Raw genomic sequence first — 15,576 nt, 5'->3', positions numbered from 1 at the left:
ATTTATATAGCCCTAAATCACAAGTGTCTCAAAGGGCTGCACAAGCCACAACGACATCCTCGGTACAAAGCCCACATAAGGGCAAGGAAAAACTCACCCCAGTGGGACGTCGATGTGAATAACTATGAGAGTTATCACAAAACTTTGTGTTACATTGAGTTCAGCTCGCCCGGCGAGAGGACAAAAGCTGTCTTTGATCCTACCAAGCAGAAGGCTTGTAAAACTCCACTTTGTAGGATGGGAAGCAACATGAAGGTGTTCTGTTTCTTTGATGTATTGTTATCCACAGAAAGATTTGGTCTTGACCCGAGAACTACAAAGCGGAGAGAAAGCAGGACCAGACTCCCCTCCAGGCGACCTTTTCTTTAAACTGTTTTGTGGCCAAAGGCAGCACCTGTTTACGACCCCCTTCCTTTAGAAACAGCTGTTGCCACGTAATCAGGGAAAGTCCAAATAAAAGAGGAGGCGTACAATCTTTCGTCAGAGCGTGGTGAGACACTGTACAAGGGTACAAGTGTACGCGCTCTCCTCAATTGAGCCAAATTTAATTCTGTCTCTCTTGCTTCTTGTCTTGTTTAATAGAGGTCATCAGTGTTTGAACCTCACACATATTACTTAAACAAAGCCTCCAAGACTAAAGTATGCGTTAGGATTCCTATTGATATCTTGTCGGATTAATATTGGACCCTTTGATATTGGACACTCAAAGGGTCCAATATCGGTATGGTATCGGAAGTGAAAGAGTTGTATCGGACACTCCTGCTCACCTGGCTGGCGGCCCTTTGTCCCATCACAGCCTCGTACGGAGGAGGACAGTCAGTCGGGTACAGAGGAACTGGGCTCTCCATGGAGCCGTTGTAAGTGATACTGGACACGACACAAAGATATCAAACAATCATCCTATCCAGGATTTTATAAACCTACATATTGATTTGCCAGAACATTAGGTACACCTGAGTAATCAACAGCAATGACTTCACACGATCAAAAACCTGCAAAGTGGCTGTTATCATTGATAACTAGTTAGAAGGATATAGGTCATGCATACTAGTTTTAGATGTTGTATTTCTATTGCAAAAGGCTGTGGTTATCATCAATAACTGGCAGGGGGAGTGATCACATTGATTATACAACATGTCAGAGTTCAAAGTACATTGGCATTAGTTTTAGATGTTCTGACTTTTTCTATTGCGAAAGGTGGTGGTTATCATCAATAACTGGCAGGGGGAGTGATCACATTGATTATATAACATTTCAAAGTTCCATGTGCATTGGCATTAGTTGTAGTTGTTATGACTATTTTTCTATTTTATCATCAATAACTAGCAGGAGAAGTGATCACATTGATTTTATAAAATTTCAAAGTTCCATGTACATTGGTGTTAGTCTTAGATGTTCTGACTTTCTATTGCGAAAGGTGGTGGTTATCATCAATAACTGGCAAGGGGAGTGATCACATTGATTATATAACACGTCAAGAGTTCCATGTGCATTGGCATTTGTTTTAGATGTTCTGACTTTTTCTATTGCGAAAGGTGGTGGTTGTCATCAATAACTGGCAGGAAGAGCGATCACATTGATTATATAACATGTCCGAGTTCCATGTGCATTGGCATTAGTTGTAGTTCTGGCAATTTCTATTGTGAAATGTGGTGGTGGTCATCAATAACTGGCAGGGGGAGTTATCACATTGATTATATAACATATCAGAGTTCCAAGTACATTGGCATTAGTTTTAGATGTTCTGACTTTTTCTATTGCGAAAGGTGGTGGTTGTCATCAATAATGGGCAGGAGGAGCGATCACATTGATTATATAACATGTCAAAGTTCCATGTGCATTGGCATTAGTTGTAATTGTTCTGGCAATATCTATTGCGAAAGGTGGTGGTTGTCATCAATAACTGGCAGGGGGAGTGATCACATTGATCATATAACATGTCAAAGTTCCATGTGCATTGGCATTAGTTGTAGTTGTTCTGACTATTTTCATTGTGAAAAGTGGTGGTTGTCATCAATAACTGGCAGGGGGACTGATCACATTGATTATATAACATGTCAAAGTTTCATGTGCATTGGCATTAGTTTTAGATGTTCTGACTATTCATTTTGTTAAAGGTGGTGGTTGTCATCAATAACTGGCAGGTGGAGCGATCACATTGATTGTATAACACGTCAGAGTTCCATGTGCATTGGCATTAGTTGTAGTTGTTCTGACTATTTCTATTGTGAAAGGTGGTGATTATCATTAATACCGGGCAGGGTGAGTGATCACATTGATTTTATAACATGTCAAAGTTCCAAGTACATTGGCATTAGTTTTATATGTTCTGACTATTTCTATTGTAAAAGGTGGTGGTTGTCATCAATAACTGGCAGGAGGAGCGACCACATTGATTATATAACATGTCAGAGTTCCATGTGCATTGGCATTAGTTGTAGTTTTTCCTGACAATTTTTATTGTGAAAGGTGGTGGTTGTCATCAATAACTGGCAGGAGGAGCAATCACATTGATTATATAACATGTCAGAGTTCCAAGTACATTGGCATTAGTTGTAGTTGTTCTGACGAGTTGTAATGTGAAAGGTGGTGGTTATCTTTAATAACTGAGCGATCACATTGGATATAGAAATAATCTAGATTGTGTTTGTGATTGTGGTTTTATTGTCCCTAAAAACAAACACCTAAGATTAGTTGCATATTTTCGTCGGCAGGATTGTTGATACAGGGGTACCTAATTAAGTGTCCGCTGATCGCTACCTCTGAGCGTCTGTCTCGGAGCTGCAGGTGTACTCCGGAGGATAATAAGGAGGCGGAGGAATAGGTGGCACAAACTCCTCGAAGTCCATGATGTTGGTCAGGAAAGCGTCCTGAGGCGTGGTGCATTCTGGGTTGACGGAGCGAGAGCGATGCGGCGCCAACTGTAGGGGGCGTTACACAATGTCGGACATGCACACACGCTCGTGAAAATGAAATAGTGCGTGTGTGCTCACCAGGTGCACCAGGTCCAAGGAGAAGATGTGGATGCTGCAGGTGACCGTGGACAGAGTACAGATGATGGTGGAAAGGATGCTGAGACCGCATGCGCTAAACAACAAGTCCTGCAGGCAGAAGTGGTGCTGATTATTAGCCGCTATTTATGCAAGATTTATACCACACGCTACCTTTAGTTGGTGTCGAACTGAGTGGCAGTCGGAGTTGAGGTTCAGTACCAGGGTTCCGTCTTCTTTGCTGGAGCAGGACTCGGTGGGCGCGCAGCACACGCAGCGGCCGTTTTCCGCCTACACACGCATGACAGCCACACTGAAGAGATTCCGGCAATGTTTGGCTGCTCCCAGGGGTGCGTTAGCGCCTTCATACCTGGCAGGTGAGCATGGACTTGACCATCTGCGCGTTCTGACAGGACAACATGGAGCCTGCCAGGCTGAGGATCACGCACACTGCGGACAGCAGCATGAACAGAGACACCTGCACACATATACATATACACATATATATATATCCATCCATCCATCTTCTTCCACTTATCAGAGGTCGGGAGCCCAGACTTCCCTCTCCCCAGCCACTTCGTCCAGCTCCTCCCGGAGATCCCGAGGCATCCCCAGGCCAGCCGGGAGACATAGTCTCCCAAACGTGTCCTGGGTCTTCCCCGTAGTTTGCTACTGGTCGGACACTTCTCCAGGGAGTCGTCCGGGGTACCTTCTGACCAGATGCCCGAACCACCTCATTTGGCTCCACTCGATGTGGAGAAGTAGCGGCTTTACTTTGAGCTCCTCCCGGATGACAGAGCTTCTCACCCTACCTCTAAGGGAGAGCCAATCCACCCGACGGAGGAAACTCCTTTCGGCCGCTTGTACCCGTGATCTTGTCCTTTCGGTCATAACCAAAAGCTCATGACCATAGGTGAGGATTGGAACGTAGATTGACCAGTACATTGAGAGCTTTGCCTTCCGGCTTAGCTCCTTCTTCACCACAACAGACGATGCAGGGTCTGCATTACTGAAGACACCGCACCGATCCGCCTGTCAATCTCACGATCCACTCTTCCTTCACTCGTGAACAAGACTCCGAGGAACCTGAACTCCTCCACTTGGGGCAAGATCTCCTCCCCAACCCGGAGATGGCACTTCACCCTTTACCAGGCGAGAACCATGGACTCGGACTTGGAGGTGCTGATTCTCATCCCAGTCGCTTCACATTCGGCTGCGAACGGATCCAGTGAGAGATGAAGATCCTGGCTAGATGAAGCCATCGGGACCACATCATCTGCAAAAAGCAGAGACCTAATCCTGCAGCCACCAAACCGGATCCCCTCAACGCCCTGACTGCGCATAGAAATTCTGTCCATAAAAGTTATGAACAGATATGGTGACAAAGGGTAGCTTTGGCGGAGAACAATTCTCACTGGAAATGGATCCGACTTACTGCCGGCAATGCGGACCAAGCTCTGGCACTGATCATACAGGGAGCGGACCGCCACAATCAGACAGTTCGATACCCCATTCTCTCTGAGCACTCCCCACAGGACTTCCTGAAGGGACAGAGTCGAATGCCTTCTCCAAGTCCACAAAGCACATGTAGACTGGTTGGGCAAACTCCCATGCACCCTCGAGGAACCTGCCGAGAGTATAGAGCTGGTCCACAGTTCCACGACCAGGACGAAAACCACACTGCTCCTCCTGAATCCGAGGTTTGACTATCCGCCGTAGCCTTCTCTCCAGTACACCTGAATAGACCTTACCAGGAAGGCTGAGGACTGTGATCCCACGATAGTTAGAACACACCCTCCGGTTCCCCTTCTTAAAGAGAGGAACCACCACCCCGGTCTGCCAATCCAGAGGTACCGCCCCTGATGTCCACGCGATGTTGCAGAGTCTTGTCAACCAAGACAGCCCCACAGCATCCAGAGCCTTAAGGAACTCTGGGCGGATCTCATCTACCCCCGGGGCCTTGCCACCGAAGAGCTTTTTAACTACCTCAGCAACCTCATCCCCAGAAATAGGAGAGCCCACCACAGACTCCCCAAAAAGAAGTTAACCACTTAAAAAGCATAAACACAGTAGCAGCTTGTCCTTCAAGCGCTTTGAGAATAATATAAATATATATTTAGAAACTTTTATTGATTTATTCATACACTATTATAAACTTGCGGGATGGACACAAAGTGAGCAATAAACAGAAAAAGCAAAACAACAAGCGTGTTTAGAAATAAGGCTGTCAACATGAACCTATACCGGGGGTCAGCAACCATTTTTAAAAAAGGATTAAAAATGGAAAAAGATGGGGGGGGAAATATTTTGTTTTAGTATGTTTTTTGTTTGAGGACAAACATGAGACAAATAGTTAGAAAGCCCACTGTTTAATATGTTTGTGTGTATGTTTCACTGATGAGAGTAATTAGTGAACATCGTTTTGTCCTACTAATTTCGGAGGTTCTTTAGCTCACCATAGTGTGGACTGTTTGTTTACATGTAAAATCTTCCACTCCTTCTTTGTATCATTTTGTCCACCAAACGTTTTATGCTGTGCATGAATGCACAAAGTTGCGCTTTGTTGATGTTATTGACTTGTTGGGAGTGCTAATCAGGCATATTTGGTCAGTGCATGACTGCAAGCTAATCAGTGCTAACATGCTATTTAGGCTAGCTGTATGTACATATTGCATCATTATGCCTCATTTGTAGCTATATTTGAGCTCATTTAATATCCTTTACTTGTATCCTCTTTGTATATAATTTAGTTTTGCATGTCTCATGACACATTATCTGTTTGTAATATTGGCTGCATTCCTGATCGTTGGTCCAGACCACAGCAAACGTTAAATAGCTTGCAAAAGATTGTAATAAATCTATTAAAAGAAGACAGTTTCCTTTAACTTGGACACACACATCTATACCTTTGGCCATTAAAAGCCAGTCATTTCCAGGAGTTATCTCATCTTCTGAGTAGCCTCTGATTTACTAATGGTTTCCAATGTTATATAAGTGTGTAGAATAAATATTACATTTCAACATTTCTGTCAACGAAGATTTGCTTCAACCTGCGACACATAGTCATTTTGATAGTAGGCTATAATAGCTGATATAGCTTCATTGTAACACTTACATACGGTTTTTCATTTTTTGCGGCTCCAGACAGATTTGTTTCTTGTATTTTTGGTCCGATATGGCTCTTTCAACGTTTTGGGTTGCCGACCCTTGACCCATACGATTAATCGCAAAAAATGATTGCATTAATCAAGTCTATACGTGGGTTAATTACGCAATTTTAACCGTAGAGTTTGAAGCAAATAAATGACGAGCATTCAAGTAAAACATTTTTTTAAATGTTTGTGTATGACGAGCAAACAAAATATGGTGATCTTTTTGAAAGTTCATGAAAATGATGACAGTAAGTAGTTTACTGCCATTAATCGCCATTAATCAAAAGTGTGTGATTATTCTGATTTTTTTTAAATAATCGTTTGACAGCACTGCTTAGGAGCACGATATACAAAACCTACAAAACAAAAATTACTTAAACAATATGAGGAATTCCAGGTTACTGACTACCATGAGCACGTTTTGTAGTGCACAGCTTTTGGAAGTGGGTTTGAAGCATGATACTGATTAGTGTTGTACGGTATACCGGTATTAGTATAGTACCGCAATACTAATGAATCATATTCGGTACTATACCGCCTCTGAAAAGTACCGGTCCACCCCCTTTCGTCGTCAATTCATGACATTGCTAATTTACGAGCAGACGAGCATGTTCGGCAGCGCACACTCACGTAGTACTTACAAGCAGACACAGTGTGTAGACAGAAAAGGGAGAACGGACGCATTTTGGTTTAAAAACTAATGATAAAGGTGAAGTTATAAAACTGAAACGCCCTCAGGAAGAGGTGCTTTAAGACATGGCTAGCTAGCTAGCGGGTAAAGTTGTGGCTGTAGTGTTGTAGCTACTTCTAAATCACCAATCCTCGCCTCCATGGCGACAAATAAAGTAAGTTTCTTACAAGTATCATCCCTGCAGGACGAGGATGTAATGTAAACAAACACCATTGGTGGATCTACACCTAACACTGTAATGATACAAAGTACAGGAGCGTATCTAGTCGATACTACTACTATTACGTCAATTATTTTTGGTATCACAACATCTTCTTTCGTTTTTTTTTTAATGTATATTATGTTTATAAACTCAGGAGATATGTCCCTGGACACATGAGGACTTTGAATATGACCAATGTATGATCCTGTAACGACTTGGTATCGGATTGATACCCAAATTTGTGGTATCTGTCATTATCTGTGGTCTGGATTACGTTTTTGATATTTTTTGTTAGTTTTGGACTCTTAGTTCCTATTTGCGCTCCCTTGTTTGTTCAGTTACCATGGCGACTTATTAGTTTCACCTGCCTCATGTGTTAGGGACACACACCTGCTCTAATCAAGAGACTATTATTTAAGCCTGTCTTTGCCAGTTAGTCGTCCTGGCGACATTGCTCGTGTCATGCCACAGTTTCATGCTTAGTTCATGCTGCTCGTTCCATGTCCTATTCCAAGTTTTTTTGCTAGTTATTTGTTTCATGCCACAGTAAGTTTTGTTTGTTCTATGTCCATAGTTCAGGCTAAGTGTTAGCGTATGTTTCCTGCGTTAAGTTTTATGTTCCTTAGCATCTCGTGCAATCGGCACGCTTTCCTTTTGTTTTAGTTCCGGTCTTTTGTCCTGTGTAGGATTAATTAATTAATAAATATGTTCCTACCTTCAAGTTCTGTCCGGAATAGTCCGTTTGCGTCCTGGGAGAACAAACCTCGCAGTAAGTTGCGACCCCCCCCCCTTATGACAGTATCATCCAAAACTAATCCAAAGTATCAAACAACAGAAGAATAAGTGATTATTACATTTCAACAGAAGTGTAGAGAAAGTATGCAGATATTAACAGTAAATGAACAAGTAGATTAATGATTCATTTTCTACCACTTGTCCTTAATAATGTTGACAAAATAATAGAATGATAAATGACACAATATGTTACTGCATATGTCAGAAGACTAAATTAGGAGCCTTTGTTTGTTTACTTACTACTAAAAGACAAGTTGTCTTGCATGTTCACTATTTTATTTAAAAGGACAAAATTGCAATAAGAAAAATATGTTTAATGTACCCTCAGATATTTTGTTAAAATAAAGCATTTTTTGTGGTCCCCTTTATTTAGAAACGTATTGAAAAGTACCAAAAAGTATCAAAATAATATAAATATTGGCATCGGGACAACACTAATACTGATAAAGCATGTTATGTTGATATTTATCCAAGAAATTATGGAGTAGCTGCAGATGGTTTGCTTGAAGCAGCTGGAAGAAGATACCGTGTCAAAGGTAAATACTGTACATTATTATCGCATTACTTCTGTACTTGTTTGCACTACATTCTATCTGATTTGTTTTTATTTAAAGGTTTCAAATAAAAAAATACACGTCGCATTCCTGCGCTCAGAGGAATGAGTTTCCAAGCAGGTGTGTGCATTAACTTTACAAATATAGAATCTATATTTTACATGCAATCTTGCACGGCAACGTATCAATAATTTACAGCTACAAGAGAATCCATCTGCAAGGGAGTAGTGGAGGGGGGAGGGAGGGTGCTCGTGAGATTTATTAATAATACAAGACTCCCGCGTGTGGCCTGTCACGTTCAATTGCTGTACACAGCGTCTGGAAAATAACATAAAATTGGCTGTTGCAAAACATTTTGAGGACGATGGAAAGAAAAAAAAAAAAAAAAAAAAAAAAAAAAAAAGCCTTCGCAAATGATAATGCATTTTTTATTTTTTTTATTGATCCAAAAGTACGATACGCAGTGATGGAAAGACCGGAAGCAAACTATACACCGAACATCGACTACTGCATCTCTCCAGGGTCACTAGTGTGCGTGTGAGTGACAGGAAGAAAAGCTCTGACCCGCTGGATGAGAACTATTTGCCGCCATTTGTTGGTTTGCATGCGCAAATCTCTACATCTGGAATATAAGACGGTAGGGCTGGGTGATAAAATGATTCAGTTCGGTTTTTATGTGGAACATGCATCCGATACAATGTAATGCATCACATGTTTACACTTGTTTCATTACAGCACGTCCGAAAAGGAGTAGGAAGAAGCAGTGCTTATTTAATCCTACCCCTTTTCATACCATAGCAATTTTATCCCATTTCCTTGTACTTTGTAACTAAACAGTGAATAAATAAATAACAAATAAATATACCTTAAGTAAGTACCGTATTTTTCGGACTATAAGTCGCAGTTTTTTTCATAGTTTGGCCGGGGGTGCGACTTATACTCAGGAGCGACTTATGTGTGAAATTATTAACACATTACCGTAAAATATCAAATAATATTATTCAGCTCATTCACGTAAGAGACTAGACGTATAAGATTTCATGGGATTTAGCGATTAGGAGTGACAGATTGTTTGGTAAACGTATAGCATGTTCTATATGTTATAGTTATTTGAATGACTCTTACCATAATATGTTACGTTAACATACCAGGCACCTTCTCAGTTGGTTATTTATGCCTCATATAACGTACACTTATTCAGCCTGTTGTTCACTATTCTTTATTTATTTTAAATTGCCTTTCAAATGTCTATTCTTGGTGTTGGGTTTTATCAAATAAATTTCCCCCAAAAAATGCGACTTATACTCCAGTGCGACTTATATATGTTTTTTTTTCCTTCTTTATTATGCATTTTCGGCCGGTGCAACTTATACTCCGAAAAATGCAGTAAACAAAAATAAATATTCATTATCATATTTTTTTTAAAGGTTCAAGATGATTATCATAATTGTTCTTCTGTGTACTTTGTGAACACTTGTACTTTGAAACTGAATCATATTAGTACATAGTTTGATTTCTTTGGTTAATCCATTCCATAATTTAATTCCACATACGGATATGCTAAAGGTTTTAAGTGTTGTACGTGCACACAAATGTTTTAAATGAGATTTTCCTCTATGGTTATATTTCTTCTCTTTTGTTGAATTGTTGTACATTCTTGGGTAGCAGGTTATAGTTTGCTTTATACATCATTTGAGTTGTTTGCAAATGCACCGAGTCGTCGAATTTCAATATATTTGATTCAATAAATAAAGGGTTTGTATATCCACAAAATAGTACTCCTGTTTCATTACTTTATTACTCCAGTACTCCTGTTTTGTTCTGCATATTGTACATTGTTTTGTATATTGTACAGGATTGCTTATTGTTTTTATTGGATAGTAGTCTGTTTATTTAAATTCTTATTTTTTTATCTTTATTACTTATGTGATTTATTTTTATTTCATATTTGTTTCCACTACCGCACCTTAAGTTGGAGTCCTTAATCTCGTTATATGCAAATATAATGACAATAAAGTCTGTTCTATATGCAACATTATGTACTATTTTTAATTGATCTTTTTTGTAACACAGTTAGTGAATTAAATGTGCATTTGTAGTCGTTTCCCCATATTTCTGCACAATAAAAAATGTTGGGTTAAAAAATAACCCAATTTTAACCCAACTGCTGGTTCAGAAAAGGACAAACCCCTTATTTGAGTTATTTTAACTCAACATTTTGGGTTAATTTTTTTCAACCCAACTTTTGCGTTGAATTATTTAACCAAAAAGTTGAGTTATGATAACTTAATGTTGGGTTATTCCCAACCAGAGGTGGGTAGAGTAGCCAGAATTTGTACTCAAGTAAGAGTACTGTTACTTTAGAGATTTAATACTCAAGTAAAAGTAAGGAGTAGTCACCTAAATATTTACTTGAGTAAAAGTAAAAAGTATGTTGTGAAAAAACTACTCAAGTACTGAGTAACTAATGAGTAACATACACACACATATCATATATATATATATATATATACATACATTGATATATACAGTATATAATTTATATTTATTTATTTTGCCGTTTTTGTTTACATGTTAAAGGTGTTTTAATGAATATACATGCATGTTTAACACATATAGATTCCTTTCTTTCATGAAGACAAGAATATAAGTTGGTGTACGGTATTACCTGATTCTGATGACTTGCATTGATTGGAATCAGACAGTAGTGATGATAACGTCCACATTTTCGAATGGAAGAGAAAAAAAGTCTTCCTTTCTGTCCAATACCACATGAAAGTGGTTGGTTTTTGGCATCTTATTTGTCCAGCTTCCATATTCGTTTTTATACACTTTACAAGAAATACATTGGCGACAAACTCCGTAGCTTGCTAGCTTGTTTGCGCTGGCTTTCGGAGACTCTTATTTTGAAAGCGCAGGCGCGATGGAGCGGCACTTTTATTGTGAAGACAGGAACTGTGCAGTCAGTCTTTAGGCTTTTGACGGGATGTATGGTTGAAATAAAAAAAGGGTCTTTTTTCCTTCACATTTTTGATTGATTGATTGGAACTGTTATTAGTAGATTGCACAGTACAATTGACCACTAAATGGTAAGACCCGAATAAGTTTTTCCACTTGTTTAAGTCAGGTCATGTGACCGCCTGGCTCTGTTTGATTGGTCCAACGTCACCAGTGACTGCATCTGATTGGTGGAACGGAGTGAACGTCACCAGTGACTGTATTTGTTGAAACGCAGGCACTATGAAGGTCTGTCTGACAAACCAAAAAAAACAAAGCGTGCATTAACAGATCGATAAAAATTAGTAGCGAGTAGCGAGCTGAATGTAGATAAAAGTAGCGGAGTAAAAGTAGCGTTTCTTCTCTACAAATATACTCAAGTAAAAGTAAAAGTATGTTGCATTAAAACTACTCTTAGAAGTACAATTTATCCCAAAAGTTACTCAAGTAGATGTAACGGAGTAAATGTAGCGCGTTACTACCCACCTCTGTTCCCAACCAAACTATTGGGTCGAATTATTTAACCCAAAAGTTGGGTTATGCTGACTCAATGTTGGTTGATTCATAACCCGACTATCGGGTTGAATTTATTTAACACAAAGGCTGAGTTATGCTAACTCAATGTTGGGTTATTACAAACCCAACTATTGGGTTGCGCAATTTAACGCTCCTTGACCCAATAGTTGGTTCAAAATTTTCCATTTTACTGCCGGTTTGTCCTACTCCTTCACAACTACTGATCAAAATTATTTGTATTCCATTAAAACAGGGGTGTCAAACTCAAATACAGAGTGGGCCAAAATTTAAACCTGAACAAAGCCGCGGGCCAAGGTTGAACAAATGAACCTTTTGATAGGGACCCAAACAAGTTTTGCATTGAATATTGAACAAGCAAGGCTTATATAACTTTATAGTGACATGCAAAATCGAGTTTCAAATAATAATAATAATAATTAAAAGATATCAATGGCATATCAAATACAATTTAAATAAAAATGTAATGCCCCTTTTTTATTTGCAGCCTTCTGAGGTAAATATCAAAATACACTTTTTCCACAGGCTAATAAGACATTTGAAAATGAAATAATAATAAATGCATCAAACATTCAAGCCTTGAAGTAGCAAGAGAAAGTGCATGAATAAAACGTTAATTATTGCTCAGTTTGCTCCACTGATTTGCTTTAACACTGAATATGGAACAAGCAACGCTTATATAACTTAATAGTGCAACATCAACTTACAAAAAAACATCAATGGTATATCAAATAAAATGTTAATAAAAAATTGAATGCCACTTTTCTATTTGCAGCCTTCTGAGGTAAATATCAACATTAACTTGGTGGGCGAAGGCGGGGTTTGGTGGCAGCGGGGGTGTATATTGTAGCGTCCCGGAAGAGTTAGTGCTGCAAGGGGTTCTGGGTATTTGTTCTGTTGTGTTTATGTTGTGTTACGGTGCGGATGTTCTCCCGAAATGTGTTTGTCATTCTTGTTTGGTGTGGGTTCACAGTGTGGTGCATATTTGTAACAGTGTTAAAGTTGTTTATACGGCCACCCTCAGTGTGACCTGTATGGCTGTTGACCAAGTATGCGTTGCGTTCACTTGTGTGTGTGTAAAAGCCGCACATAGTATGTGACTGGCTGTTTGTATGGAGGTAAAGCAAACGTGACGACAGGTTGTAGAGGATGTTGAAGGCAGTGCCTTTAAGGCACGCCCCCCATAATGTTGTCCAGGTGGAAATCGGGAGAAATTCGGGAGAATGGTTGCCCCGGGAGACTTTCGGGACGGGCACTGAAATTCGGGAGTCTCCCGGGAGGGTTGGCAAGTATGAGTATTAGCGGTGAATGCGGTGTTACAGCGACATCGCCGCTGTATAATACCGGCGGGCCAGCTCTAATTTGATATTGCCTCAAGGGCCAAATTAAATTACACGGCGGGCCAGAGTTTGACACCCACACATTAAAATATACTCAAACGCAAGATATGAGTGACATTTTTACGAACAGAAACATCCTGAGAACGACGTATTCAGTGTAACATTAGCTTTGTCTCCTTGTCGACATTACCACACTGTTTGTTACCCCTTATAAGCACGATAGCCGTTAGCATGTCAGCGTGATTTGTTTCCAGAAATCGGACATGTTGGATTTGGTAATCTGTAAGTGTGTTCTCCAACGTACAGATAGTGAGTTCTGCTTGGAACGTGTGCTTTTGTAAAAAAAAATATATATATATAAGTTTTCCCTCAAAATGACAGTCTTGTGCTTAGAATTCCGAGAAAATACAAATAAAGCAACAAAAACGTGTGTCACGGAAATTTGACTGTACTAATGCACGTACCACCAATGTTAAAGGTCTTCTCCACGAAATAATGCCAACAATCCCCGATGCCACCACCTGTAAAAAACAAACAAAAAAGAGACAACACAAGCGGTGACCTTGTGTCACCTGTGTGAACTTGGACCCCCCACCTTGTCAGAACCGCCCTAAACTTGTCACCATTCATTTGTGCTGCAATTTTTTGAGTCTAACTATTATAGTTTTTATGTTATTAACCTTTTATGGAGCTGGTTATGAATCATAAAAGGTTAATAAGATAAAAACTATAATAGTTACACCAAACATTTGGCAGTGGAAATGTAGCACAAAATAATTGGGACAATTTTGGGGATAATTTGACAAGGTTAAATGAAAACTATAATAGACAACAAAAAAATTGGATAATTAAAAACATGTTTTTAACAAAAAAATATATAATAGACAGAAAATGTTGAGCATATTAATAACAAGAAAACCATACAACCTTAATAATATAAAAACTATAATAGTTGGACAAAAAATGTTTGCAGCACAAACGTAGCACAAACATTTTGGACTAATGTGGGTATGTTAACAACTTTAATAACATAAAAACTATAATACTTAGGACAGGTCCTTGTGTCTTCTTAATAAACAAGTGTCCTCTACAGTGGACATATGCGTTAAAAACTCTCCAGTCCAATTGTCCACTGTAGTGGACTCTGGCCGTTAAAACTATCCAGTCTAATTGTCCACTGTAGTGGACTCTGGCCATTAAAACTATCCAGTCCAATGGTCCACTGTGGTGGACATTTGCATTAAAACCTATCCAGTCCAATTGTCCACTGTAGTGGATATTTGCATTAAAAACTATCCAGTCCAATTGTCCACTGTAGAGGACATTTGCGTTAAAAACTATCCAGTCCAATGGTCCACTGTAGTAGACATTTGCATTAAAACCTATCCAGTCCAATTGTCCACTGTAGTGGACATTTGCATTAAAAACGATCCAGTCCAATTGTCCACTGTAGAGGACATTTGCGTTAAAAACTATCCAGTCCAATGGTCCACTGTAGTGGACATTTGCATTAAAACCTATCCAGTCCAATTGTCCACTGTAGTGGACATTTGCATTAAAACCTATCCAGTCCAATTGTCCACTGTGGTGAACGCTGGCCGTTAAAACTATCCAGTCCAATAGTCCACTGTAGTGGACAATTGCGTTAAAAACTATCCAGTCCAATTGGCCACTGTAGTGGACATTTATTTTAAATCTATCCAATACAATTGTCCACTCTAGTGGACATTTGCATTAAAAACCTATCCAGTCCAATAGTTCAATGCAGTGGACAATTGCGTTAAAAACCCTCCAGTCCAATTGTCCACTGTAGTGGACAATTGTGTAAAGACCCTCCAGTCCAATTGTCCACTGTAGTGGACATTTGTGTTAAAAACAATCCAGTCTAATTGTCCACTGTAGTGGACATTTGCGTTAAAAAACTATCCAGTCCAATTGTCCACTGTAGTGGACATTTGTGTTAAAAACCTATACAGTCCAATTGTCCACTGTAGTGGACATTTGTGTTAAAAACCTATACAGTCCAATTGTCCACTGTAGTGGACATTTGTGTTGAAAACCTATCCAGTCCAATTGTCCACTGTAGTGGACATTTGTGTTAAAAACAATCCAGTCCAATTGTCCACTGTAGTGGACATTTGTGTTAAAACAATCCAGTCCAATTGTCCACTGTAGTAGACTCTCGCGGTTAAAACTATCCTGTCACAATTGTCCACTACAGTGGACATTTGTGTTAAAAATCTATCCATTCCAATTGTTCACTGTAGTGGGCATTTATTTTAAAACTGTCCAGTCAATTTGTCCACTACAGTGGACATTTG

The 15,576-nt window shown here is 39.5% G+C and overlaps 1 protein-coding gene across 2 annotated transcripts in view; it reads right to left on the bottom strand.

The window, feature by feature from the left end:
• fam189b (family with sequence similarity 189 member B) overlaps nucleotides 1-15,576 on the bottom strand; it is a 32,577-nt gene that overhangs the window by 14,123 nt on the left and 2,878 nt on the right. Inside the window, exons 2-7 of one of the 2 annotated variants that reach the window (XM_061982906.2) lie at nucleotides 13,720-13,776; nucleotides 3,361-3,468; nucleotides 3,165-3,281; nucleotides 2,994-3,101; nucleotides 2,761-2,921; nucleotides 768-867 (exon numbers count right to left, since the gene is read on the bottom strand). In XM_061982906.2, coding sequence (XP_061838890.1) covers nucleotides 768-867; nucleotides 2,761-2,921; nucleotides 2,994-3,101; nucleotides 3,165-3,281; nucleotides 3,361-3,468; nucleotides 13,720-13,776 — 651 coding nt within the window. Of the gene's footprint in view, nucleotides 1-767; nucleotides 868-2,760; nucleotides 2,922-2,993; nucleotides 3,102-3,164; nucleotides 3,282-3,360; nucleotides 3,469-13,719; nucleotides 15,497-15,576 lie in introns of both variants that reach the window. The other variant, XM_061982908.1, reaches the window with a different exon arrangement.

This window comes from Nerophis lumbriciformis, linkage group LG21 (genome assembly GCF_033978685.3).
Source record: "Nerophis lumbriciformis linkage group LG21, RoL_Nlum_v2.1, whole genome shotgun sequence".
Taxonomy (NCBI): domain Eukaryota; kingdom Metazoa; phylum Chordata; class Actinopteri; order Syngnathiformes; family Syngnathidae; genus Nerophis; species Nerophis lumbriciformis.
The sequence above is the reverse complement of the archived record's forward strand: the minus strand, read 5'-3'. Positions and strand labels throughout refer to the sequence as shown.